The sequence below is a fragment of the Crinia signifera genome, chromosome 4, assembly GCF_055691185.1.
Source record: "Crinia signifera chromosome 4, ASM5569118v1, whole genome shotgun sequence".
Lineage (NCBI taxonomy): Eukaryota > Metazoa > Chordata > Amphibia > Anura > Myobatrachidae > Crinia > Crinia signifera.
Genome location: NC_139220.1, coordinates 113,252,418 through 113,278,165, shown reverse-complemented (window position 1 = coordinate 113,278,165; position 25,748 = coordinate 113,252,418). Strand labels below are relative to the sequence as shown.

The following is a 25,748-nucleotide window of genomic DNA, read 5'->3' as shown; positions in this document are numbered from 1 at the left end:
ATATCATATATATCCAGACACCACTTCAACTATGAGCTGTACCTAATCTCTGTCCATCCTAAGGCAGGTCTGGTATGATATATTGCAGGACACTCCAAATGCTATAATACCCAGTAGCGCATGCAGGGGGGGTTTCTGAGTACCCAGAAACCCCCCCAGGAGTCTAGGCTGAAAGCTGAGGGTCCCCTCTTTCCATGGGTACAAGAATTTTAAAAATCGGCCCTTGGGAACCGGAGATATCTGACTTCAAAACAGTGGTCCCCATCCAAGCCTGTTAATTGCTATTCCCAGTCAGATATTTCAGGTTCTGTCTGACTTTGAGTTTTTCTGAGGGTATATTCCAAAAGCTGGGACTCTCCCCCATTAGTGGACACTAGTAACTTGTCTCTACTGTTCCCAGAACCAGAGATATATTAGCCTTCCAGCAGCTGGTTACTGCGCCAGCTCCACACACCTGGTATGTAGTTTTATATACTCATTGGCAGATTGCTCTGCCTCCTGAATTCTGATCCCCAAGTCCCCAATACCATTTGGTAGGTGGGATTCTCTAGTTTTTAATTCCATTAAAATCTAATAAATCTATTTCTGGGAACTGGAGATATCTGCAGTCAAGCAAGCTGTCCTCCCATCAGAAAATTATGAATAATAAGCCCACTCCACTATACACCCCTCCTCTGCGTATTAAACATCCTCTACCGCCCTGGAAGTTATGTATCAGGGCCCCTTCATTCAGCCCAATGCCCCCTTCTCCCACCCCATCTCCCACCATCTGTGCAGTAAAGGGGTAATTAGTGGAAATAACTGATCCAGGCCCTACATGCTGAGCGGTTGATATAATACCCCCTACCACCCGCGGGACATCAAAGCTTCCCCCACCCCTACCGCTGGAGGATCGGTAGGGGCCCCAATACATTGCTATGCCCAGGGGTCTACACTGCTGTTACATATATGTGTGTGTGTGTATATATATATATATATATATATATATATATATGTGTGTGTATATTATTATTATTATTATTATTATTAATAATATACATTTGGTCTGACTATAATACTTTAACTGACCTTGTTATACTGGGTCACCATCTCTGGGTCATATAAGTGTCCATCTCCGTGCTTTGCTCCGCCCCTCTGGAAACTCCCTTCTGAAAATCCTGCGTTTGCCACTGAATACCTCCTACTTAGCCCAGTATTACTCTTCATATGCATAGACTGTGCCTGATTTTTACCTAATTAACTCCTATATTTTACCTCATTTCCTGCTGATAATCCCGAATATATCAGATATAAAACACACAAGTATACCACTCCAGTGTAACTGGCTGACACCTTGCGACCTCATGGAAAAGTTCATTAACACACAGACCCCAGCCAAAGCATCCCGCACCAGAGCTGGTAAAAAATGAGATCCGGGACCTTCCAATGATCCCCCTGATTCAGACCCTGCGGGCATACCCCCAGATATGCTTAATAACATGGCAGTTATTTCTGTTTTCCACAATAAATCGAACCAATCTGATTCTCCCTCCTTTCCACTGCTCTATGAGGATATGGTGTGAGCCATAAAGGACTCCTATATTACAACAACAGGCACTACAATTTGCCAAAGAAGTCAAAGATCTAAATGCTCAACTGGAATCCACCGACATCCAAGTAGTTGCAAACGATCTGAGACTTGGTGAACAATTATAGGCCATAACAGAATTACAAGAACAAATGCAATCAGTGATTCAGCAGAACCAACAATTGCTTAATAAGGTAGACGATCTCGAAAATAGGTCACGCAGAAATAATTTCCGCCTTGTGGGACTCCCTGAAAATATACGTGGATCTGATTTGGACCAATTCTTACAGCAGACTCTGCCTAATATCCTAGGGGTCTCAGAATCCATCCCTCATTTTATTGTGGAAAGAGCACACCGTTTGGGCTCAACTAGAGATTCCACCCGCCCACGGATGGTCATCTTCCGTTGCCTAAACTCAGCAGATAAAATGGCGCTGTGGATGGCCGCTTGGAAAATTGGCTGCATCGAGTGGAACGCCCATCGCCTTATGCTTTTTCAAGACTACTCCGCAGAAGTCTCCAGAGCTCGAAGAGATATGAATCCCAGATGAAGCTCACTCTTTTATTTCCTGCCTGGCTCCGTATCTTCAATGGCAAAGAATTTAAAGACTTTACCACCGCTCAAGATGCATCATCTTATTTAGATGAATGCCACGCAGTACCCGCTAACATTCACGGTTCCATGCCCTATTGTTAAGTATACTGTTTTATTGACATCACTGTGTTATTTTTGTTCTTGAGTTTTCAAGGAGCCTATAATATCTCCTTACTTTTACCCTTTTACATGTAATAATACTGATTATAGTTTATACTGTGGCTGTGTCCTCTTACGAGATGTGGGACCCGGCGCAGCCACATTATTAGTGGCAGTCTGGATCCCCATATCTATAAATTTATGGAATTTATAAATGTTAAAATTTTTACAAGATCTGCCACGGATTTCCTGTATTCTACAGAGCCATGAAACAATTTCTCTGTTTAATGATTGCTTTCACAATTTATATCTTTATTTCTGTTCAATACCTCTCTTCTGCTCCTGCATTTTGTCTACCTTCTTTCCCTTTTTCTATCCTCTCTATACAGCTTTTCTTACCATAATCCATTGTACTATGTATGATGTTTCCCTTCGACCTGGGGTGGGGGTGCTCACTGCCTGCTGTCTCCAGACCCACAACAACCAATTTTATCCCCGCTCATGGCTGACATCAAACTCTGTTCCTGGAATGTCCAGAGCATTAATTCCCAAGCCAAATGGTGTAAACTCCTCATGTATCTCAAACTAATGAGATCAGATATAACCTTTTTGCAAGAGACCCATCTCACTGACTCAGAGCACATCAAGCTCGCTATGCTTCAACAGAAAGTATTAGCTTTCTCCTCATACTCCTCAAAATCTAGAGGAGTAATCATATTGGCAAAGAACCCTGTGCCAGCAGCTGTTGATTGCGCAACCCACATCTTTTTGTTTTCTTCCATATTGGCAAAGAAGTCCTTACAGTGTCCTCACAGATTACCGACCCTGATGGTCGATATGTCCTGGTTATAGCAGAAATATTTGGCTCCCAATGTGCTTTCTGCAACATATACTGTCTATACTTACCTTATTATATCCTCATCAAGATAAGTGTATTATACTTGGCGGACATTTCAATATAATCGCATCAAGGATAATGGATTGACAATCACATGTTAACACCCATTTCAGACAAAAAAAAGTGGGCATTACATTTCTCACTTCCCAGTTACACTTAACTGACATCTGGCGCCTGCATCACCCCACAGACAGAGAATATACATTTTTCTCTGCTCCGCATAAATTCTATCCCTGCATTGTTTACTGATCTCTGACTCTAATATATGTAGAGCCTATTCCTCCAACATTGAAACGATTAGTCTCACAGATCATGCACTAATCTGGTTTACCCTTAAGCCCTTTATCTCTTCAGGCACATTTCGATCCTGGCATTTTCCAGGCTACCTACTATCTTCGGTTAAATTTAAAGACTCCCTACTAACTTTTTGGAACGATTACACACTCTAATTACCCCCTTTTGCCATCCTGGCTTTGCGAGACGGAGAGGGGAAGCTAGTTTATGATGGACTGGACATTTTGGATGTATTATTATGATTTTAATCTTCCCTTTACACCCAAGAACCAATCCATATATCTAATAAACAGTCCCTCCCCCAGTTATCGGAATCACAAAAATCTATACCTACAGATGGGGCAGGTCCCATCTTGGCAGGGGATGGCAATGGCGACGCCAGCCGCCATCCCCCACCAGCGCCATCTGCATAATGAGAAGGGGATGTGCACGCACAAGAGGCGCGCGTGCCCCCTTCTGACGGCGCTTCCTGTCGCTCCCCCGGGTCACCGCCGCCTGCCCGCACCCCCCCCCCTAACCCTGTCCGTCTCCCTGAGGCGGAGACGGACAGGGTTCCCTTTGCCCCGCCGACGGAGAATGAGATGGTGAGGCAGGCCGCTGGCGGATCACCAGTGCTGACATTCTGGCGATTAGCCAGCAAGGAAGAGGCCTGCCCCATCTGTACTTCACCCATCACTACTGATGAAATATCCACCGCAATTTAAAATCTTAAATCTGGCAAATCCCACAGACCTGATGGGCTCACGAGAGAGTTTTACAAAGCCCTAGGACCCTCTATTACACCCACTCTCACAGCCTTTTTTAATAAAATCTTAGAAGGTTATGACCCTCCCCCTTACCTAAATAATGTGCTCTTGAATGTCCTCCCCAAGCCGGGAAGGGATCCCACAATGCCAGGTTCATATAGGTCAATTTCGCTCCTCAACGTGGTTTATAAAAATTTTACTAAAATTATTGCAGAATGTTTTAACCCCTTCCTGACACAGCCAGTTTTTGCCTTCCTGACAGAGCCCTTTTTTTCAAATCTGACATGTATCACTTAAGTGGGGATAACTTTTTTTTGCTTTTACTTATCCCAGTGATTTTGAGATTGTTTTCTCGTGACACATTGTACTTCAAATTAGTGGTAAATTTGGGTCGATACAGTCTGTGTTTTTTTGTGAAAAATACCAAAATGTCGTAAAAAAAATGGAAAATTTAGCAATTTTCAAAATGTTAAATTTTCTGCTTGTGAGACAAATAATCATACCACTCAAAATAGTTAATAACTAACATAGACCATATGTCTTCTTTATGTTTCCATCATTATTTCAACTTCCTTTTAATTTTTTTGGACACTAGGAGGCTTACAATATGAATAGCAAATTCTCAAATTTTCAAGAAAATTTCAAACACTGATTTTTTTAGGGACCAGTTCAGTTCTGATGTGACTTTGAGGGACTTGTATGTGAGACACCCCCATAAATTATGCCATTTCAAAAACTGCACCCCTCACAGTATTCAAAACAGCATTTTGGAAGTTTGTTAACCCTTTAGGTGTTTCACAGGAATTAAAACAAAGTGTAGGTGAAATTTCAAAATTTCATTTTTTTTGCAGATTTGCAATTTTAATACATTTTTCTAAGGAACACAGTAGATTTTACTAGAGAAATGTGACTAAACATTTATTCCCCCAATTCTTTTGTTTTCATAAATATCCTATATGTGGCCCTAGTGTGCACGTTGACCAAACCACAGGCTTCATAATAGAAGGAGCACCTACTTGATTTTGGAGCCTCCTTTTTATGAGATTATTTTTTAGGCACCATGTAGGTTTCTAGGCACCATAAGATGCTAAAATTTAGGAACCCCCCCACAAGTGACCCCATTTTGCAAACTACACCCCTCAGGGAATTCATCTAGGGGTATAGTGTACATTTCAAACCCCCAGGGGTTTCACCAATTGTGGTACAACTGGGCAGTGAAAATGAAAAATAAATTTTTTTACACAAAAATGCAGTTCTGGCTCAAAATTTTTCATTTTCAGAAGGTATGAAGGAGAAAAAGCACCCCAAAATCTGTGCCCCAATTTCTCCCGAGTACGGCAATGCCTCACATGTGACCAAATAATACCATTTGGGTGCATGGCAGGACTCAGAAGGGAAGGAGTGATTTTTGGATTTTGCAGCTCAGATTCTGGTGGAATGTTGGTGGGTGCTATGTCGCATTAGCAAGACCCCCCAAGCACAAATACAGTGGAACCCCCCCACAAGTGACCCCATTTTGCAAACTACACCCCTCAGGGAATTCATCTAGGGGTATAGTGTACATTTCAAACCCCCAGGGGTTTCACCAATTTTGATACAACTGGGCAGTGAAAATGAAAAATTACATTTTTTTACACAAAAATGCAGTTCTGGCTCAAAATTTTTCATTTTCAGAAGGTATGAAGGAGAAAAAGCACCCCAAAATCTGTGCCCCAATTTCTCCAGAGTACGGCAATGCCTCACATGTGACCAAAAAATACCATTTGGGTGCATGGCAGGACTCAGAAGGTAAGGAGTGATTTTTGGATTTTGCAGCTCAGATTCTGGTGAAATGTTGGTGGGTGCTATGTCGCATTAGCAAGACCCCCCAAGCACCAATACAGTGGAAACCCCCCACAAGTGACCCCATTTTGCAAACTACACCCCTCAGGGAATTCATCTAGGGGTATAGTGTACATTTCAAACCCCCAGGGGTTTCACCAATTTTGATACAACTGGGCTGTGCAAATGAAAAATTAAATTTTTTTACACAAAAATGCAGTTCTGGCTCAAAATTTTTCATTTTCACAAGGAATGAATGAGACAAAGCACCCCAAAATCTGTGCCCCAATTTCTCCCGAGTACGGCAATGCCTCACATGTGACCAAAAAATACCATTTGGGTGCATGGCAGGACTCAGAAGGGAAGGAGTGATTTTTGGATTTTGCAGCACAGATTCTGGTGGAATGTTGGTGGGTGCTATGTCGCATTAGCAAGACCCCCGAAGCACCAATACAGTGGAACCCCCCCACAAATGACCCCATTTTGCAAACTACACCCCTCACGGAATTCATCTAGGGGTATAGTGTACATTTCAAACCCCCAGGGGTTTCACCAATTTTGATACAACTGGGCAGTGAAAATGAAAAATTACATTTTTTTACACAAAAATGCAGTTCTGGCTCAAAATTTTTCATTTTCAGAAGGTATGAAGGAGAAAAGGCACCCCAAAATCTGTGCCCCAATTTCTCCCAAGTACGGCAATGCCTCACGTGTGACCAAAAAGTGGCAGGACTCAGAAGGGAAGGAGTGATATTTGGATTTTGCAGCACAGATTCTGGTGGAATGTTGGTGGGTGCTATGTCGCATTAGCAAGACCCCCAAAGCACCAATACAGTGGAAGCCCCCACAAATGACCCCATTTTGCAAACTACACCCCTCAGGGAATTCATCTAGGGGTATAGTGTACATTTCAAACCCCCAGGGGTTTCACCAATTTTGATACAACTGGGCAGTGAAAATGAAAAATTAAATTTTTTTACACAAAAATGCAGTTCTGGCTCAAAATTTTTCATTTTCAGAAGGCATGAAGGAGAAAAAGCACCCCAAAATCTGTGCCCCAATTTCTCCCGAGTACGGCAATGCCTCACATGTGACCAAAAAGTGGCAGGACTCAGAAGGGAAGGAGTGATATTTGGATTTTGCAGCACAGATTCTGGTGGAATGTTGGTGGGTGCTATGTCGCATTAGCAAGACCCCCAAAGCACCAATACAGTGGAACCCCCCCACAAATGACCCCATTTTGCAAACTACACCCCTCAGGGAATTCATCTAGGGGTATAGTGTACATTTCAAACCCCCAGGGGTTTCACCAATTTTGATACAACTGGGCAGTGAAAATGAAAAATTACATTTTTTTACACAAAAATGCAGTTCTGGCTCAAAATTTTTCATTTTCAGAAGGTATGAAGGAGAAAAAGCACCCCAAAATCTGTGCCCCAATTTCTCCCGAGTACGGCAATGCCTCATGTGTGACCAAAAAGTGGCAGGACTCAGAAGGGAAGGAGTGATATTTGGATTTTGCAGCACAGATTCTGGTGGAATGTTGGTGGGTGCTATGTCGCATTAGCAAGACCCCCAAAGCACCAATACAGTGGAAGCCCCCCACAAATGACCCCATTTTGCAAACTAAACCCCTCAGGGAATTCATCTAGGGGTATAGTGTACATTTCAAACCCCCAGGGGTTTCACCAATTTTGATACAACTGGGCAGTGAAAATGAAAAATTACATTTTTTTACACAAAAATGCAGTTCTGGCTCAAAATTTTTCATTTTCAGAAGGTATGAAGGAGAAAAAGCACCCCAAAATCTGTGCCCCAATTTCTCCCGAGTACGGCAATGCCTCACATGTGACCAAAAAATACCAGTTGGGTGCATGGCAGGACTCAGAAGGGAAGGAGTGATTTTTGGATTTTGCGGCTCAGATTCTGGTGGAATGAATGGTGGGTGCTATGTGGCATTAGCAAGACCCCCGAAGCACGGTGAAATTATGAACCTAATAATCTATAGATGTGTGGTATATTTTAAAACACTCCTTTATACATAGGCCGGGTTTGTCGGGGCAAGTGTCACACTGGAAAATAGTTTGCTTTCTTATTCCCTTTTTATAGCAAACTTTGCACCTTTTTTGTGTCCTGCCCTTTTTTCCAGTGGAGGGGATTTCATCAGGAAAATGCTGCCCTGGTACAATACGGGGGCCAGTACTAGAAGTACTGGGGCCTTCTGCCTGCTGGTTCCCAAATATTAGGCCCTTTATGACTTCCTCTTGAAAGTGCATAAATGTCCCCCTCTGGCTGGTAGAACGGAATAGCACGTAAGCGTTATACAGTGCCATCTGGATGATATACACGGCCAGCTTCTTGTACCAGATTTTTGTTTTCCGCAGGGCACTGTACGGCTTCAGTACCTGATCTGAAAGATCCACTCCGCCCAAGTACCTATTGTAATCTAGGATACAATTAGGTTTTGAGGTGTGGGTACTGGTACCTCGTACAGGGACGGAGGTGGTACTGTCTCCGTGAATTGTTGTCAGTATAAGGACATCCCTCTTGTCCTTATATTTGACCAACAACATATTTTCGGTGCATATTCCCCTGCTTTCACCCCTTCTCATTACTTGGGCAATGTGCGTTTTTGGGAGGCCTCTTTGGTTCTTGCGCACAGTACCGCAAGCTGCTGTACCTCTTGAACCAAGGGCCTTAAACAGGGGGATGCTGGTGTAAAAGTTATCCACATAGAGGTGATAACCTTTATCCAGGAAGGGGTGCACTAAATCCCAGACAATTTTTCCACTAACACCTACGAGGGAGGGGGGGCATTCTGGCGGTTCAATTCTTGAATCCTTCCCTTCATATACCCTAAACCTGTGAGTGTACCCTGAGGTGCTTTCACACAGCTTATACATTTTTATGCCATACCTTGCCCTCTTACTGGGAAGGTACTGGCGGAATTTAACCCTTCCTTTAAAATGTATAAGGGACTCGTTTATGCAAATGAATTTATCTGGGATGTACATCTCTTCAAATTTGGCACTGAAGTGATCAATGACCGGCCTGACTTTGAATAGCCGGTCAAAGGTGGGATCATCTCTGGGTGGGCACTGTGCATTATCGTTGTAATGCAAAAATTTAAGGATTAACTCAAAACGAGTCCGGGTCATGGCCATACGGTAAAGTGGGGTGCTGTACAGAACATCTGTACTCCAATATTGCCTAATTTCTGGCTTTTTTACTATGCCCATATGAAACACCAGACCCCAAAACGTCATCATCTCTACTGCATCTACAGGGGTCCACCTAGCAAATGATGATGTGGGGTTTTGAGCAATAAACTGCTGGGCATATAAATTAGTTTGGTCCACCATTAAATTTATAAAATCATCAGAGAAAAATAATTTGAAAAAGTCAATTTCTCTGAGACCTGTGGAATCAAATTGGATTCCTGGGATGGCCAAAAACTCAGGAACCTGGGGCTCAAAATTGTCTGGTGGTGGGGTCCATACGAGATCAATTATTGGGGGGGGTCTCAGCTGCTCTACGGGGGCGTCTTTGAGGGGGTCCCTCATCAGTAGAGGAGGAAGAGGAGCTTAAGATGAATCCTTCAAATTCCCAGCTTGCCTCACTGGCTGTGTCAGAGTCAGAGGCAAGCATGGCATATGCCTCCTCCGCTGAATACATTCTTCTGGATGACTGGGATGACATTTGGGATGACATTTGGGATGACATTTGGGATGCCATTTTTATTTTTGTGTTTCTGGTAGTGAAATGTTTCAACACGTGTATAGTGTAGGGGGGGTACAAACTTTATTTCAATGTAGTATGTAGTGTGTAGTGTGTATGTAGTGCAGAAAAAAAAAAAAAAGGTCCTGCGCCAAAAATTGAGCACAGATGTTGGTCAGTAACGTCCGTCACTGAACAGCGCTCGAATGCAGGACCGAGTGGTCCACCAGCTCCCGCAACCTCAGACCACACGGACATTTTTCCGTGCAAAAGCAGGGATCTGGGCGGGCAGCTGACATCCGGCGATGTCATATGTCCGCCCCCTACACGTGCGTCACGGCCGCATTACCATACGTACGCCCAGCGTTTGCATGGGAACGCCCATGAAACGCGGGGCGTATGCATATGGTAATGAGCCCAAATAGCCCTTCACGCCCCTCTCCACCCCCTGTTCGGAGTGTTCACATTTCATGCGGGATTTGGCCGTACGCCCAGCTCGCACATGCGCAGAGACGCCTCTGCACATGCGCAGACACAAAACATCAGCGGCCCGAACGCACGCGGATATTACCGCACCAACCAGAATAAGGGCCATTATCTCTCTCTATCTCTCTCTATCTCTCACTATCTATCACTCTATGACACTGCAGCAGCAGCACTGACAGTTATATATATAAAAAATAACCCCTGCACCCCCAAAAAGTTGCTGGGGGTGCACCAAAGGGGGGCAGCAGACACAAAATATAGCACTCTCTGTCACTATCTCTCTCTATCTCTCTCTATCTATCACTCTATGACACTGCAGCAGCAGCACTGACAGTTATATATATAAAAAATAACCCCTGCACCCCCAAAAAGTTGCTGGGGGTGCACAAAAGGGGGGCAGCAGACACAAAATATAGCACTTTCTATCACTATCTCTCTCTATCTCTCTATCTCTCACTATCTATCACTCTATGACACTGCAGCAGCAGCACTGACAGGTATAAATAAAATATAATATATATAAAAAAAAAAAACCTGCGCCCCCAAAAAGTTGCTGATCAGTTAATTTATACTGATCAGCACAAAAGGGGGGGGGGGGGGCAGCAGTCAGTTGCACACGCAGTACAGCTGTATATATATAAAAAATATATAGCACAATCTGTCACTATCTCTCTATCTCTCTCTATCTCTCTCTATCTCTCTATCTATAACTCTATCACACTGCAGCAGCACAAAATATAGCACTCTCTGTCACTAGCCCTCTCTATCTCTCTCTATCTCTCTCTCTCTATCTCTCTATCTATAACTCGAACACACTGCAGCAGCACAACACAGCACAGCACAACACAGGAAGTCACAAGAAGTAACAAGATCCAGGAACGCTACAAGCAGTGATCAGGTAAGTGTTTGCAAGGATCAGGTCAGTATATCGCGGCAGATAGGCACGGTGACCGCACTGCACGCAATTCCAGACCGGAATGGCGTCTGCAGTGCAGTCACCGTTAGTTTAAATCACCCTCCATGGCTGTGATTGGTTCGTCGGTCCGACGAACCAATCACGGCCTTTGGGGGCGGGTGGGGTGAGGTGGGGTGACACCAGTGTCACCCTTACACCCCGTGGTGATTGGTGCTGTACTTTACAGCACCAATCACCACCGATCCCTGTGTCACCGGCGAACGTTATTCGCCGGTGACACAGAAAACGCTGTAATTGGCTGTTCACACTGAACAGCCAATCACAGCGATCGCCGACGGGGGGGGCGGCATCGCAGCCCCCCTGGGCATGCAGGGACATGTCTGCTGTCAGGGACAGCAGACATGTTTAAACTGTCACCGCGTCTATAGACGCGGTGACAGTTTAAAGCCATGACGTACATTTACGCCATGTGTCGGGAAGTACATCCCGGCCATGACGTAAATGTACGTCAAATGTCGGGAAGGGGTTAAACGGTACTTATGTAATATCTGGGCTCCCGTTTTTCTCATGAGACCGCGGCCGCTCGCCACGCTTCGGGCACAGTGGTTCGCTGCGCTCGCCAGACTATATAAAGTCAACTCCATGCGTAGTTGGATAGTAGGGGTATGAAAAAATGGGGTGCATTTAACATGGGAGCCCAGGTAATACATAAGTACCTTTTAAACGTATTGTACTGACACTGGTTCATTGTGACCAGACTGGCGTTGTTTGGGGCAGAAGTCCGGTCTAGAATATCCAAAAAGTTCTTTCTGTCCTACAACATTTGGGAGGTTCACATAATAACGAACTCAATGTCATCCTGTCTTTGGATGCCGAGAAGGATTTTGACCTGGTAGTGTGGGATCACCTTTTTGAGACCCTATCCTGCTTTGGCTTCCCACCTTAAATTTTCTCGCTTCTCCAATCTCTCTACACCTCATCCTCATCAAAAATTGTCGACAACAATTTTATTTCAGACCCCTTCACCATTCATAGAGGCACTCGGCAAGGCTGCCTCCTCTCCCCCTTATTGCCCTGCATCTCAACTCTCAATTTACATGTATCTCTATCGGTAGACAAGCACTGAAATTATCGCTTTTCGATGATGATATGCTATTATTCATATCTAATCCCTCCCACTCAATCCCAGCTATTTTGTCAGTTATTAACACCTTTAGTTCCTTCACAGGGTATAAAATTACTTGGCAGAAATCTGAAGTATTCACTTGCCCAGAACGATTATCCCAATACCCTATTATTAGCTCTTCTTTACGCATTACATTAACCAAACTAAAGTACCTAGGTATTTTATCCTGTCTACCCATAAATTATATTCTGCTAATTTTCCACCAATTTTAGTTAAAGTATCCCAACATTTATCTCATTGGGATAATCATTTTCCCTATAGATTTCAAGCTTGCGAGCAGGGCTCTCCTACCTTTTGACTGTCTGTAAATACCCTGTTTGTTGTATCACTGTCTCCTTTGTAAAGCGCAAAAGAATATGCTGCGCTATATAAGAAACTGTTAATAAATAATAATAAATAAATTGGGCGAACTTACCATTATCCCTACTAGGTCGATTGCCAGTTATTAAAATGCCAGTTATTAAAAACATCCTATTTCCAAAAATTGCATACCCCCTTCAGATGCTTCCCCTCTCTCTCTCTAAAGCTGATGACAATAGATGCAACAAGGCCTTTACGACATTCCTATGGAAAGGCAAGAAGGCAAGAATTTCTAGACAAAGACTAGGGTGGTCTAGGTCTAGGTCTACCCGATGCTTCTACCTTTTCTAAAGCGGCAGCTTTTCGCTATATCTCTGATTGGTGCTTACGTACAAACCGTTTTACTAACTTCATGCTCGAAGAAGAGCTTTTTGCACTGTATTCCCCAGCGGTTCTTTTACACACACCACGCACAAAAATCCCCAAAGGTGTCATGACAAATATTCTGTTTAAAGACACATATAAAGCTTGGTTATCTATTAACGCAAGTGTCAAATCAGATCCCTCTGTATCTAAATATATACCACTTTGGGGCAACACAGACTTTCCACCCTCTCTGGATTGCTCACTACAACACCTGGAACGTAAAGGGTATTGCAGCAATTAAAGACATTTTTGAGCCAGGAGGTGCATTATATTCTTTCCAACAACTCGCTGATACCTTGTCCCTAAATACCTTTAAGATTAAATTCATTTTTGATGATTTACTCCCTGGTTAGAGTGAGAAATTGTGGTCTAAGATCTGGGAGTCATGGACTTTTGATTTCCCAGACTTTGACCAACCTAAACGTCTCATATGCTCACTACCTACTTCTTTAAAATACCTCAGATCTGCAAAACTTCAAGAAATACATATCAAGTTTCTCAATAGAGCCTACTTCTCACAAGCACAAAGGAAACATGTAGTGGCAGAGGAGACTGGTTTACGTCGACAACACAATCAGCTACATTTGCACATAATGTATGGTTCTGCCCAAAAATGAAACGTTTTTGGCTTAAACTGCACTCTGTTATACTGTAAATCAAATTCTGGGAGCTTCCATGACATTCTCATGGGAACCTTATGTCTTGGCAGACTCACTAAATGGGCCTGTTCAACTAGCCATCCCCTCCCTATTTCATTTTTAACAATTCTAATTACTATAGCAAGGAAAACGCTTCTACAAAAGTGGATATCTAAACAACCCCCTTTACTGAGTACTGTCACCCAAGAGCTCCTCTCCATACTCTATTTTGATAGATGTTTAGCTATGTCGGATATAGAAAATGGAGTTAAATCATTTCACAAACGCTGGGGCCCCTAGTTTACATTCCAAAATCGAAACATGAGAATATAATGCGAGTTTTTGAAAATACAACTTGGTCTTTATTACATTCTGTCTCTTAAATACAAATAGTCGGCTGTAATACAAATATTGGGTTTGTGGTGCTGGGGATATGCGGGTTGCGAAAGAACCCCCCCCTCCCCCTTCCCCCTGGAAATATCCTGATTTGAAGATAGGCTTTCTTTCTTCACTGAATGCTCTCTCTCTCTCTCTCATCTTTCTAAATCTAGTCTCACCTTGGGTTCCTGTCCCCAAGGAATATATAATCCTGGTTCACATTGTTCTGTTTGTCTGCTCAAATCTCTTCCAAATAATATAAAAAATAGAGAAGTCTTTCTTTTATCACAATTTAAGGAGTGCGAAATATTTGATATATACCAACTCATATACTATACTTTCAGCTATATTGTACTCTAAAGTTTCTCATGACATTTTGATGTAAATTCATATATCGACATTGTTTGACTATATGTTTGTACTCCTCCTGTATGACTTCTCAATAAAAATTGTATTAAAAAAAAACCCATGTACAAAATCCCAAAATCCTTTTTAATCCGAAAGGTGTATGCAGGGAAACACCTACTCAAAATACATTTGCGTTTAATGGCCTTTTAAGCAATAGCCTAAGTGAAAGTCAGAGGTCTGACTAATGCTTCTTAAAATAGCAACCAATCAGATTCTGTTTATCATTTCTCTGTTGCGTCCTACAAAGTTATAGAAATAATCTGATTGGTGGGTAACATCACTATTTTTCCTTTTTAGAAGCTTTAGTATATACAGTATATACCACATAGTTGGAGATGCCTTTTTATTTGTTACTGTGTTAAGTTGCTATAATTACATTATCACTACAGCCATAGGTAATTAGCAATACCGGGCTTGTGTTATTGGAGACTTGAGTCACACTTTTTGATATATAAAATATAGTTACTGTACCTCTCCATTTCCAGAGCAAGCATTAGTAAAGCCCCCGGGACATGGTCTGCATTCTGGGCCATAAAACCCTTTGCAACACTTGGGCACCTGCAAGACAGTTACAATATAAAAAGTGAAATTGGCACAACATTATCCTATCAATGCAATAATATTACCTCACATTAAGATATATGGCTCACATATGTGGTGCGAAAATATAATAAATTGTATCTGCTCATGCAAGGTTTTCAGTGTCTAGGTCAGTGGTTCCCAAACTGTGCGCCTATGCTCCCTGTGGTGCCTCGGAGCACTTGCAGGGGTGCCTCGGTTTGGTTTTCTGAACCAAATCAAATGATTTATGGTCAATGTATTAGGCAAAATCAGTGCTTGTGGCTTCCAGTTTTTAAATATGTGGATAAACAGAAGTGAATTATGTCCCTCACTACATAACTGGACCTAAGGATGACATATAAGCACAACTTATATAATTTAATATTGTTTTCTGAAATTCTCGGTAGCAAACTTTGCACCTAGGGATGCCTTGACAAATATTCTGATAATCTAGCGGGCCATGATGCAAAAAAGTTTGGGAACCACTGGTCTAGATTGACAGGTCAACATGAAAAAGATGAACACATTAAAGGTTGACCTAGACACTGTAGATTTTTCCATCCATACAACTCCACATAACCCGGTGTAATCAGTATTCCTTAAATGTTTGTGCATGTTTAATTTCTTAAAGGGAGACACTTACGGTAATAGTGTGATTGCAGTACCTAGAACACCCAGCTCTGGGATAATCACTGCCCATAACAGAATTCCAGTATGCACACTTAAATGCGAAAAGAGACTAGAATAAAAAGAGATGTGTATTGTATTAATTCATCTTTTGCAGATCCAAAACCCTTAACACACTTAGAAAATGAAACAAAATGTAGAAGTTCTTACTGTATTTTCTGATCCTTGTGGGCATGTACTTAGGAGGACCAATCCACAGGATACACATTTGCCCTAATAAAATAGAGTCTGGTGAGGTTTATGCAGAAGTTCTGTTCTAAACAGAGTCAGTCAAATAACAATCGGAACAATGGTAGCACATTTTCCAACATTTACCAAGTTTGGATGAGAATACATAAGCAAGGCATCCCCCTGTGAGCAACCTTGCCTCCACAGAACTAACATTCAGTGTGATTAATGCCTATTGCCTGCAGGTGAAATCGATGAGTTAACTCTTTGAGTGCCAAGGGAATTTGTGAAAATAGGTGTGAAAATTGGCCAGCAAATATTTTTATTCATCATAATTACCTGTAGTGTTTACCTTATATAGGAAATATAATATTTTTTTACACAACTTTTTTTTTTGAATTTATATACCAAATGTGAGCGACGCTGGCATTTTTAGTGGATATTTTGCGCATCTCTCACAGAGATGTTGGCACTCAAAGGGTTAAATCTTGTACATACTTTACTGCACAACCCTATCTTACAACCTTGCCACTTTGATGTCCGGTTATGGTATACAATGTGTAGTACCATCCTGTATTCACAGTATATAGGATAAATCGCCTTCTTTGACTATATTTACTTACAATTATGTTGCAACATATTTTAGAGATATAGGGGGAAATTTACTAAAGGAAATTTGTAAAAAATAGGTGTATTTGTATCCAGAAAGACACTTATTTTTGACATTTACTATCCTGAAAATACGGCATTTCATATTTGTATTGATAGCACATCAATACGACTACGAATTGCCGTATTTTCGGGATAGTAAATGTCAAAATAAGTGTATTTCTGGATACAAATACACCTATTTTTTACAAATTTCCTTTAGCAAATTTCCCCCTATATCTCTAAAATATGTTGCAACATAATTGCAGGGGTGCCTCGGTTTGGTTTTCCCAAACAAATTTCCCCCATATTGTTAGAACTTAAAATGCATGTTTTTTCAACTGTTTATTGTTGTAATGATGTACATTTGTACGAATTTATCAATTAAGCAGTTTTGGAGCAATTTCAAGGTTTAAATGTAGGACAGTTGGTTAAATACCTCATTGAGATAGAAAAAGAATCACACTTGATTTGAAAGATTACCCCATTTGTACAATAAACACATTAGGACTGCATGCAAAATATTGCACGTGGTCTTTTTGCAGATTGCTTCTGCAGCCGGTTTGACTCGCAGGCTCAGTTGTGATGTGGATCAGACCTGCTGTCAATCACATGTAATTTGAATGCTTTTTATGCAATTGATCACCGCAATTGCATGAAAAAAAGCCTACATTTCATGTGAATTACCATAGTCTAATTTATAAGTTGGACTAGTTTAGCTTCTGCTAGGTAGTTTAGACTTCATCAAAATATTCAAATTGCTCTGTTGGATGCCACCTAGAGGACGCTGGTGGTGCAAAACACTTGAATTCCCTCCTTAGAGGTGAGGAGCCATGTTAGCCTTTGATTATATAGGATGTATTCCATGCAAGCATTAATATTTTTTTACAGAATAGTGGCTGGATTGGTTCCATAAAAACCTAGAGTGCTACCGGAGATAGACAAAAAATGTCTTGATGGCAGCTTACGTGGAAGTGAATAAGGCACACAGAGACGTACTAACTAATTATTAATGAAGTGACCAGGTAACTTTATTATGAGAAATATTTCTTATTTATTAGCCACAGAATATTTAGGCTAGCTCCTGCATGTGCTTGGCTAAAACTAACAATGATCTACTTACAAGTTTTAGCTCATGTTTGATCTCATCACATCGGTGTGGCAGGATGGGCAATATAGATGGCGGGATAAGAACACCATCCAGAGTATAAATTCGACCATTTTTTGCTGCAACATCAGCTTCTTCAACCTCTTCTCCATTGACTAGAATTTGTCCCTTTAAATTAATTTAAGCAGATTGATGACACATCCAATAAATATTATAACATTTATTTCTCATGCTCAGATATTTAATAACTTAATATAAATGAGTTATTATAACTGTACAACACAAATACAAGTTTGGAATCATGTACAATCTATCATCTTGACATTCTTTATACATAATGGCCCTCATTCTGATTAACCCGCAAAGCTGCAAAATGCAGCTTTGCAGGTAATCTAAACGCTGCACGCACGGAGGTCCGAACGCACCGCGAATCTCCCCACACGCATGCAAATGGTAGTTTTGCATAAACATCCATTTGCAGATTGCGTTCGGGCAGAAATCATTCGATGGTCGGGATTTCACTAACACTCGCAGATCTAGGACACTCTCTGATGTCTCAGATCTTTGGCACCCCTGTACGGGAAGAGGGCGGGCAGCTGACATCTGGTGACGTCAGTTTCTTGCTCCCGGCACCCACGTCACCGGCAAATTTCCGTGGAAACAATCATGAAACAATCATGGTAGCCACAAATCTAGTGGCTACACCTCCAAATGTAATTTGGGTAGGTCTGCCCATGGCCCAGCCCCGTCCCCGCCCTGTATTTCCCAGGAAAGGGCAGCTTAGAAGTCGTCAACTACTGTATGCTTGTGTATCATCCCATCCTGTCGCTATTGTAAGCCAAGGTTACGCCACACCTGCACATTCTGAAATCTACCACCCACTCTCAGCATCCCGCTACACTACCACAGAAACAATAAACTGATATAATTATATTTCAGTAATGTGACTCCCAAATTAGAAGAGACAGCGTCATGATTTTACATTTGTTCCCAAAGGTGCTTCAAGGTCAAAACATCTGACTGTGGGTCAAGCATTGACTCCAGGGGCTACCTGTCACAACATTCAGTTATTGTTTGTTTCTTACCTGGTTTGTGGCTTCCCCTGTCTGTTCAGCCTGCTCCATGCTGCAAGGAAAGTCTGTGTGGCCTGAGCTTTGCTAATTACAGCACCTGGAGGAGTCCTTGCTGCTGACAGCTCTGTATAGTTGAACTGTGCTGTGAGATCTGAGCTCAGCTAATTAGTTACACCTGGGTAACTCTCCTGCAGGGGAGTTCAGTGTAAACTGAGCATGCTCAGCCCATTGATTAGTTCACCTGTGGGTTCCCTGTGCTTCCTATAAAGGGCAGCCTCTGGGAGACAGAAGCTGCCAGAGTATAGGTTCACACCAGCTCCAGCGTCCTTGTGCTTAGTATATTACCAGTTTCCTGATTACCATATTTGACCCCGGCTTGCTTCCTGACTATTCTCCTGCCTGATCCTTTGGTACCGTATCCAGTGACTCTGTGTATGACCCAGCTTGCCGTTTGACTATTCTTCAGCCTTATCCCAGTGTACCTCGAACTGTGCTTCCAGTGTATGACCCGGCCTGTCCTTGGATACTCCTTTGCCTTTCCCTTGTGTTCCTACTTGCCCGCACTGATACCAACTCGGCTAGACGACCACGCTTCCATATTTCACAAGCTACCGCCACTCATACGGGGAACCTGACCAGGGGGCCGCGACCGACGTGTCGGGTGCCGCAGAAGCCCATATCCCGCTTGGAGGGGTCACTGGCAGAAAACCCCCGGCACGGTTAGACTCCGCGCCCCTGTGTCAGGTCTAGCCAATCCCCGAGTGGTAGTGCACCCCAAGTTTGTGACAGAATACTCTGGCCCAACTGGAATATGGATGCTGTTAGTGGCATGTCTCATAAAGAACTCCTGGAACACTTGCTGGTCCGGGTTGACAAGCAAGGACAGCACCAAGCTCTGATTATGCAAAGCTTGCAAACTCTGCAGCAGCAATTGGACCTCGTTCCACCCTCTCCAACACCAGTGATTTCTGATCCGGAGTTCATTAGGGTGCCTCGCCTGCTAATACAGCAGTTACAGGAGCTGCTGTCTAACGTCCTCACCCTTGTCACCAAACTGCTCGGCGAGTCTACTGTGGGCTTGGTGCCTGCAAGACCCTCAGATTCCACTCCGGGTACCCCATTGGCAAATACATCTGTGCCCTTAAAGGACAAGTACGTGAGTCGGCCTCGTCCCCAGTTGTCAGGTGAGGAACGCCAGCGACGCAGGTCCTTAAATTTATGTTTTTTATTTGATTGGGGATTGCTCCCTCCGAGAGGCCAGGAATAAGGTTGTTGCTTCTGTGCCCGCTCAGGAAGAGTTTCAAGGCTATCACTGGGGTCCAAGAACTAAAATCTTTTTACCTAAAAGCAGTACATTTTCGGTCAAGCCGTAAGAAGCGAACCCGAGTGTCAAGTTCCGAGAGGGGAGTCCGGGTGTCCAACCCCAAGAGGGGGTCCCATCAGTCCAACCCCAGGAGGGGGTCCTGTCCATCCAGCCCCAGGAGGGAGTTCATATTCACAAGCCCCAGGAGGGGAGTCTGAGTATCAAACCCAAGGATGGGGTTCTGTCCAGCCAGCCCCAGAAGGGGGTTCTGTTAGTCCAGCCCAAGGAGGGGCTTCCGAGTATTGTGCTCCAGGAGGAGCTTCCTAGTGTCCTGCCCAAGGAGGGGCTTCCGATTATTGTGCTCCAGGAGGAGCTTCCTAGTGTCTTGCCTGAAGAGGGGCATCAAAGTGTTTCACCCCAAGTGGACTCTCACAGTGTCGAGTTCCGAGAGGGGTCTCAGAATGGCGAGCCCCAAGAAGGGATACAGAGTCTTTTTCCTTAGAAGGGGTCTCGGAGGGTAATTTCCCAAGAGGGTTCTCAAATTCTCAAGCCGCAGAACGGGGTTCAGAGTGTCGTGCACCAGGAGGGGTCTCAGACTGTCAGACTCCAAGCAGGGTCTCAGAGTACCACACCCCAAACAGGGTCTCTGAGCATTGCGCCCCAGGAGGGTTTCCCGAGCACTGCACCCCAAGAGGGGTCTCTGAAACTGGTACCCCAAAAAGGGCCTCTGAGTACACTACCCCAAGAGGAATCTCCGAGAGTTGCACCCCAAAAGGATCCTCTGGTAGCCACACCCCAGGAAGGGTCTCTGAGTGTGGCTTCCCAGGTTGGGCCACTGAGCACTTTGCCTCAAGAAGGGGCTTACATCACCCCAAGTGGGGGTTCCGAGTCTGTCACCCCAAGTGGGGGTTCCGAGTCTGTCACCCCAAGTGGGGGTTCCGAGTCTGTCACCCCAAGTGGGGGTTCCGAGTCTGTCACCCCAAGTGGGGGTTCCGAGTCTGTCACCCCAAGTGGGGGTTCCGAGTCTGTCACCCCAGAAGGGGGTTCCGAGTCTGTCACCCCAGAAGGGGGTTCCGAGTCTGTCACCCCAGAAGGGGGTTCCGAGTCTGTCACCCCAGAAGGGGGTTCCGAGCCCGTCACCCCAGGTGGGGGTTCCGAGTCATTTACCCCAGGTGGGGGTTCCGAGTCACTCACCCCAGGTGGGGGTTCCAGGTCTGTCACTCCTGGTGGAGATCCATCTGCCCTTGCCTCCGGGCATGAGGACCCATCTGCCCTTGCCTCCGGGCATGAGGACTTGTGTGTCGTGGCCTCCGGGCCAGTCTCTGTGGCCTCCGGGAAAATCTCCTTGGCCTCCGGCCCAGTCCCCGTGGCCTCCGGGCCTGCCTCTGTGGTCTCCGGGCCTGCCTCTGTGGTCTCCAGGTCCACTTCCATGGCCTCCGGGCCTGTCTCCGCGGCCTCCGGGCCAGTCTCCACAGCCTCCGGGCCAGTCTCCGCGGCCTCCGGGCCAGTCTCCGCGGCCTCCGGGCCAGTCTCCGCGGCCTCCGGGCCAGTCTCCGCGGCCTCCGGGCCTACCTCCATGGTCTCCGGGCCTGCCTCCGTGGTCTCCGGGTCCGCTTCCTTGTCCTCCGGGCCTTCCTCCGTGGCCTCCGGGCCTGTCTCCATTGCCTCCATGGTCTCCAGGTGTGCATCCGTTGCCTCCGGGCCTGTCTCCATTACCTCTGCGGTCTCCAGGTCTGCTTTCATGACCCCTGGGCCTAAACATGTCAGCCAAGAAAAAATTTCTAGAGTACCGATGTCTACTGTACTGGACATCCATAAGGCTTCAGCAGTGCCTCAAGTTCAAGAGACATCCATTGTGTCTAAGGTCCCACCAGGGTTGGCTAGTACACAAAAGCCAGCTGAAGAGTCTTCTGAAGATATTTGTTTTGATGGGAACCTTGCCCATTACCAGGCTTTAGCGGATCACTACTTAGATGCCATGAATCATGATCCATCTTCCAGAGTCAATATGGCAAATATTGTAAGATTTATGATCTTATCCTTCCGGGGAGAAGCACTAAAATGGGTCAATCCACTTGTTGAAGCCAATGATCCTCGACTGCAAGATCTGATATCATTCTCCAGGGCTGTGATCGAGAAATTTGAATCTAAGACTCCTTCGTCCTCCCTGGCTAAAAGTCTGCCTATGCCTCTTCAAAACCATGGGTCATCTAGACGGCATACCGAGAGTACTAGAGCTTCTGCAAATTTTTTTTTGCCAAGATCTGAATCGAAGAACTCAATAGTTAGGGGCATCCGTGTCGGCTCTTTAGCACTTCATGGTCTCAAAGAATCATCCGCTAAAAAATCTTTGATTTGCACCCCAGAACTAGACTCCAACTCAGATTATGATTCTGAACACGATGCTGCTCCTTTTTTGGGTGGTCTAGTGTTGGCCAGAGCCCACTTTGAAGAGCCAGAGGTGTCACCAGCCTTTAAGGGATCTAAGTGTTCTTCTAAGAAAAAGAAGAAGCACCACAGGCGACCTTGAAAGTATCCATGTGGGGTGTTCGGAGCCCACCCCTAGAGGGGAGGGTAATGTCACAACATTCAGTTATTGTTTGTTTCTTACCTGGTTTGTGGCTTCCCCTGTCTGTTCAGCCTGCTCCATGCTGCAAGGAAAGTCTGTGTGGCCTGAGCTTTGCTAATTACAGCACCTGGAGGAGTCCTTGCTGCTGACAGCTCTGTATAGTTGAACTGTGCTGTGAGATCTGAGCTCAGCTAATTAGTTACACCTGGGTAACTCTCCTGCAGGGGAGTTCAGTGTAAACTGAGCATGCTCAGCCCATTGATTAGTTCACCTGTGGGTTCCCTGTGCTTCCTATAAAGGGCAGCCTCTGGGAGACAGAAGCTGCCAGAGTATAGGTTCACACCAGCTCCAGCGTCCTTGTGCTTAGTATATTACCAGTTTCCTGATTACCATATTTGACCCCGGCTTGCTTCCTGACTATTCTCCTGCCTGATCCTTTGGTACCGTATCCAGTGACTCTGTGTATGACCCAGCTTGCCGTTTGACTATTCTTCAGCCTTATCCCAGTGTACCTCGAACTGTGCTTCCAGTGTATGACCCGGCCTGTCCTTGGATACTCCTTTGCCTTTCCCTTGTGTTCCTACTTGCCCGCACTGATACCAACTCGGCTAGACGACCACGCTTCCATATTTCACAAGCTACCGCCACTCATACGGGGAACCTGACCAGGGGGCCGCGACCGACGTGTCGGGTGCCGCAGAAGCCCATATCCCGCTTGGAGGGGTCACTGGCAGAAAACCCCCGGCACGGTTAGACTCCGCGCCCCTGTGTCAGGTCTAGCCAATCCCCGAGTGGTAGTGCACCCCAAGTTTGTGACACTACCATTCTCAGAAGTGACAACAACAAAAAGTCTTCATAAAAAAGTTAATAAGATTACAAATTGTTACTCTAGTAATAAATCTTATTCCAGAGCTTGGTAAATCTCAGAATAAAGCAGCTTCCCATAAAAATCTTTGTTGACTGTTACTGCAATTAGAAAGAGGGAGACCATCTGCAGGTGATAACTCCAATATGTGCTGTAAAACCCATGTATTACATTTTGGGGATACTTCAATTTATGGGAAATCCCCCAAAACATCTGGTATGATCCATATTTTTTCCAATGTATCTCTTATAGATGATTAATGCTGAAAATATTATACCTAGTAGACCTATTTAATTTGCTAATGAATACATAGCAAATTGAATGAATACATAGCAGGACGGAAATACCTCAAGCAAAGGCCTAATGTTTCATCTGTGTTTAGTTTACAGTAGGCATAAAAAGCTACAAGGGAGTAGCACAATTTTACTACTTACGTTACTGGTTGTGTTAAATTGGATCAGCTGGTTTGCCATGCTCATAATGTGAGTTGATGATATGATGTTTGCAACATCCAGCTGCAGATGACAACATTTTGATTACTACAGATTTACAATAAATATTTAAATCATTATATAGAAGAATGTTTACCTCCATATGTGTACCTTTGTTCACCACAGGATGTAAATTAAGTTATCAGCTTTTACACCATTCTGAATTGCTGTGCTTGCTACACCCCAATGTTTGGCCTAGTCTTATACAGCTCTTGCAGGAGTTCACAACTTTATATGTTAAAGAAAATCTTTTACATCCAAATACTGTATATAATTTTGGCATTAGCATGAATCACTCATTTAGCCTAGAATTTCTTTATATAGTTTGACACAATGAAAAAGTAAACTGACCTCAGCAGATGAAATAATATGGTACCTCATGAGTTCCAGAAGTTTCCTAGAACCCTGTACACATAAACAAAACAAACCATAATAAGCATTAACAGTACACATAATCTAAAAATATCATGTCCCCTGTCCATCATATGATACCCAGGACAATGTTATATATGCATTGTGTAATAATGACAGGGGGCCAGATGTACTAAGCTTGAAAAGTGATAAAATGAAGAGTGATAAACAACCAACCAATCAGGCTGTGTTTGAAAAATGATAGGTAGGTGCTGATTGGTTGGAGGGTTATCTCTCTCCATTTTATCACTTTGAAAGGCTTAGTACATCACGCCCAGGAAGAGGTAGTGAAATAAAGGATTAGACCTCATTGGATAGCAAGTAGTCCAGAGTTCCATTTTCCATTCCAGACAGTGCATCATTATTGGGAACAAAAACTGTGTAAGGTCCGTCTTTCTCTAAATCTGGCCCAAGGTTGGATTTCTGTTAAAAAAAGATATGTGATACACAAGCTAATATATACCTAAAATACAAATTTAAAAAATAATAATAATATATATATATATATATATATATATATATATATTTATATACATATATATATATACATATATATATATATAAAACATAGAATAGGAATAACTTACCTCAAGCAGTGACCTAAAACGATTGTATCTACCATTTTCGTGTAAAATTTCCATGATTGTCTCCTAAAAAATAACACATCATTTGGTTTTGCATTTGACATAATGGTTCTATGGGAAAGTTGTAGGTGTGACAAGTGTATTACTGATGGAATCATTTTGTCCTTTGTGATTCTTTGGAGTCTAGTCAAAAAATGTTTTTTTTTTCTTTTTTTAACATCCCAACAGTATAAGAAAGCTGCCAGTATGATTTTTATAGTAAGATCCAGATAAACAATGTGGGAAGTAGGCATTACACAGATGCTGTGATATTTATATAGAAGAGGTAAGATGTTATTAAAAAATAAAATTTATACCACAAAATATTTTGTTTGTATATTAGCAACCATGAACTAAAGACAATTGTTATAAGTGAATCATTGCCTCAGTATGTAATTGAATCCACAACTGAACAGGTTGCTTACTTTAGTGTTGCTCTCAAGGGTTGGCTCCACAAAATCCATCGCCTTATCAATGATATGTATGATTCCATTAGCGGCAATTAGATTCTTCTCCAGAATCTTTGCTCTCCTTTTGCTACCACGAATCCTGATTTTTAGCTCATTATCCTAGGAAAAGTGAAACAGGGTTTTAAATTCTAAAGTTACAGAATAGTAATTTCCATACTGTGGAATGTAAGGTACTGTAAGGGCAAAAATTGTAAAAGTTTGTGTTCCTAAGAGAAAGGGGACAACCCGATCTCCCAGGAGCCCCGGCGCTAATTAGTGAAGGTGTATAATTAATGAAAAAAAGCTCTTAATGAGTA

The 25,748-nt window shown here is 43.5% G+C and overlaps 1 protein-coding gene across 1 annotated transcript in view; it reads right to left on the bottom strand.

Moving 5' to 3' along the window:
- Positions 1-25,748, bottom strand: part of LOC146074317 (stabilin-2-like) — a 227,452-nt gene that overhangs the window by 153,160 nt on the left and 48,544 nt on the right. Inside the window, exons 13-21 of the mRNA XM_083182260.1 lie at positions 25,408-25,551; positions 24,947-25,009; positions 24,666-24,782; positions 24,300-24,353; positions 23,892-23,972; positions 17,663-17,815; positions 15,874-15,936; positions 15,680-15,775; positions 14,947-15,033 (exon numbers count right to left, since the gene is read on the bottom strand). Of these exons, the coding sequence (XP_083038386.1) occupies positions 14,947-15,033; positions 15,680-15,775; positions 15,874-15,936; positions 17,663-17,815; positions 23,892-23,972; positions 24,300-24,353; positions 24,666-24,782; positions 24,947-25,009; positions 25,408-25,551 (858 nt within the window). The remainder of the gene's footprint in view (positions 1-14,946; positions 15,034-15,679; positions 15,776-15,873; positions 15,937-17,662; positions 17,816-23,891; positions 23,973-24,299; positions 24,354-24,665; positions 24,783-24,946; positions 25,010-25,407; positions 25,552-25,748) is intronic.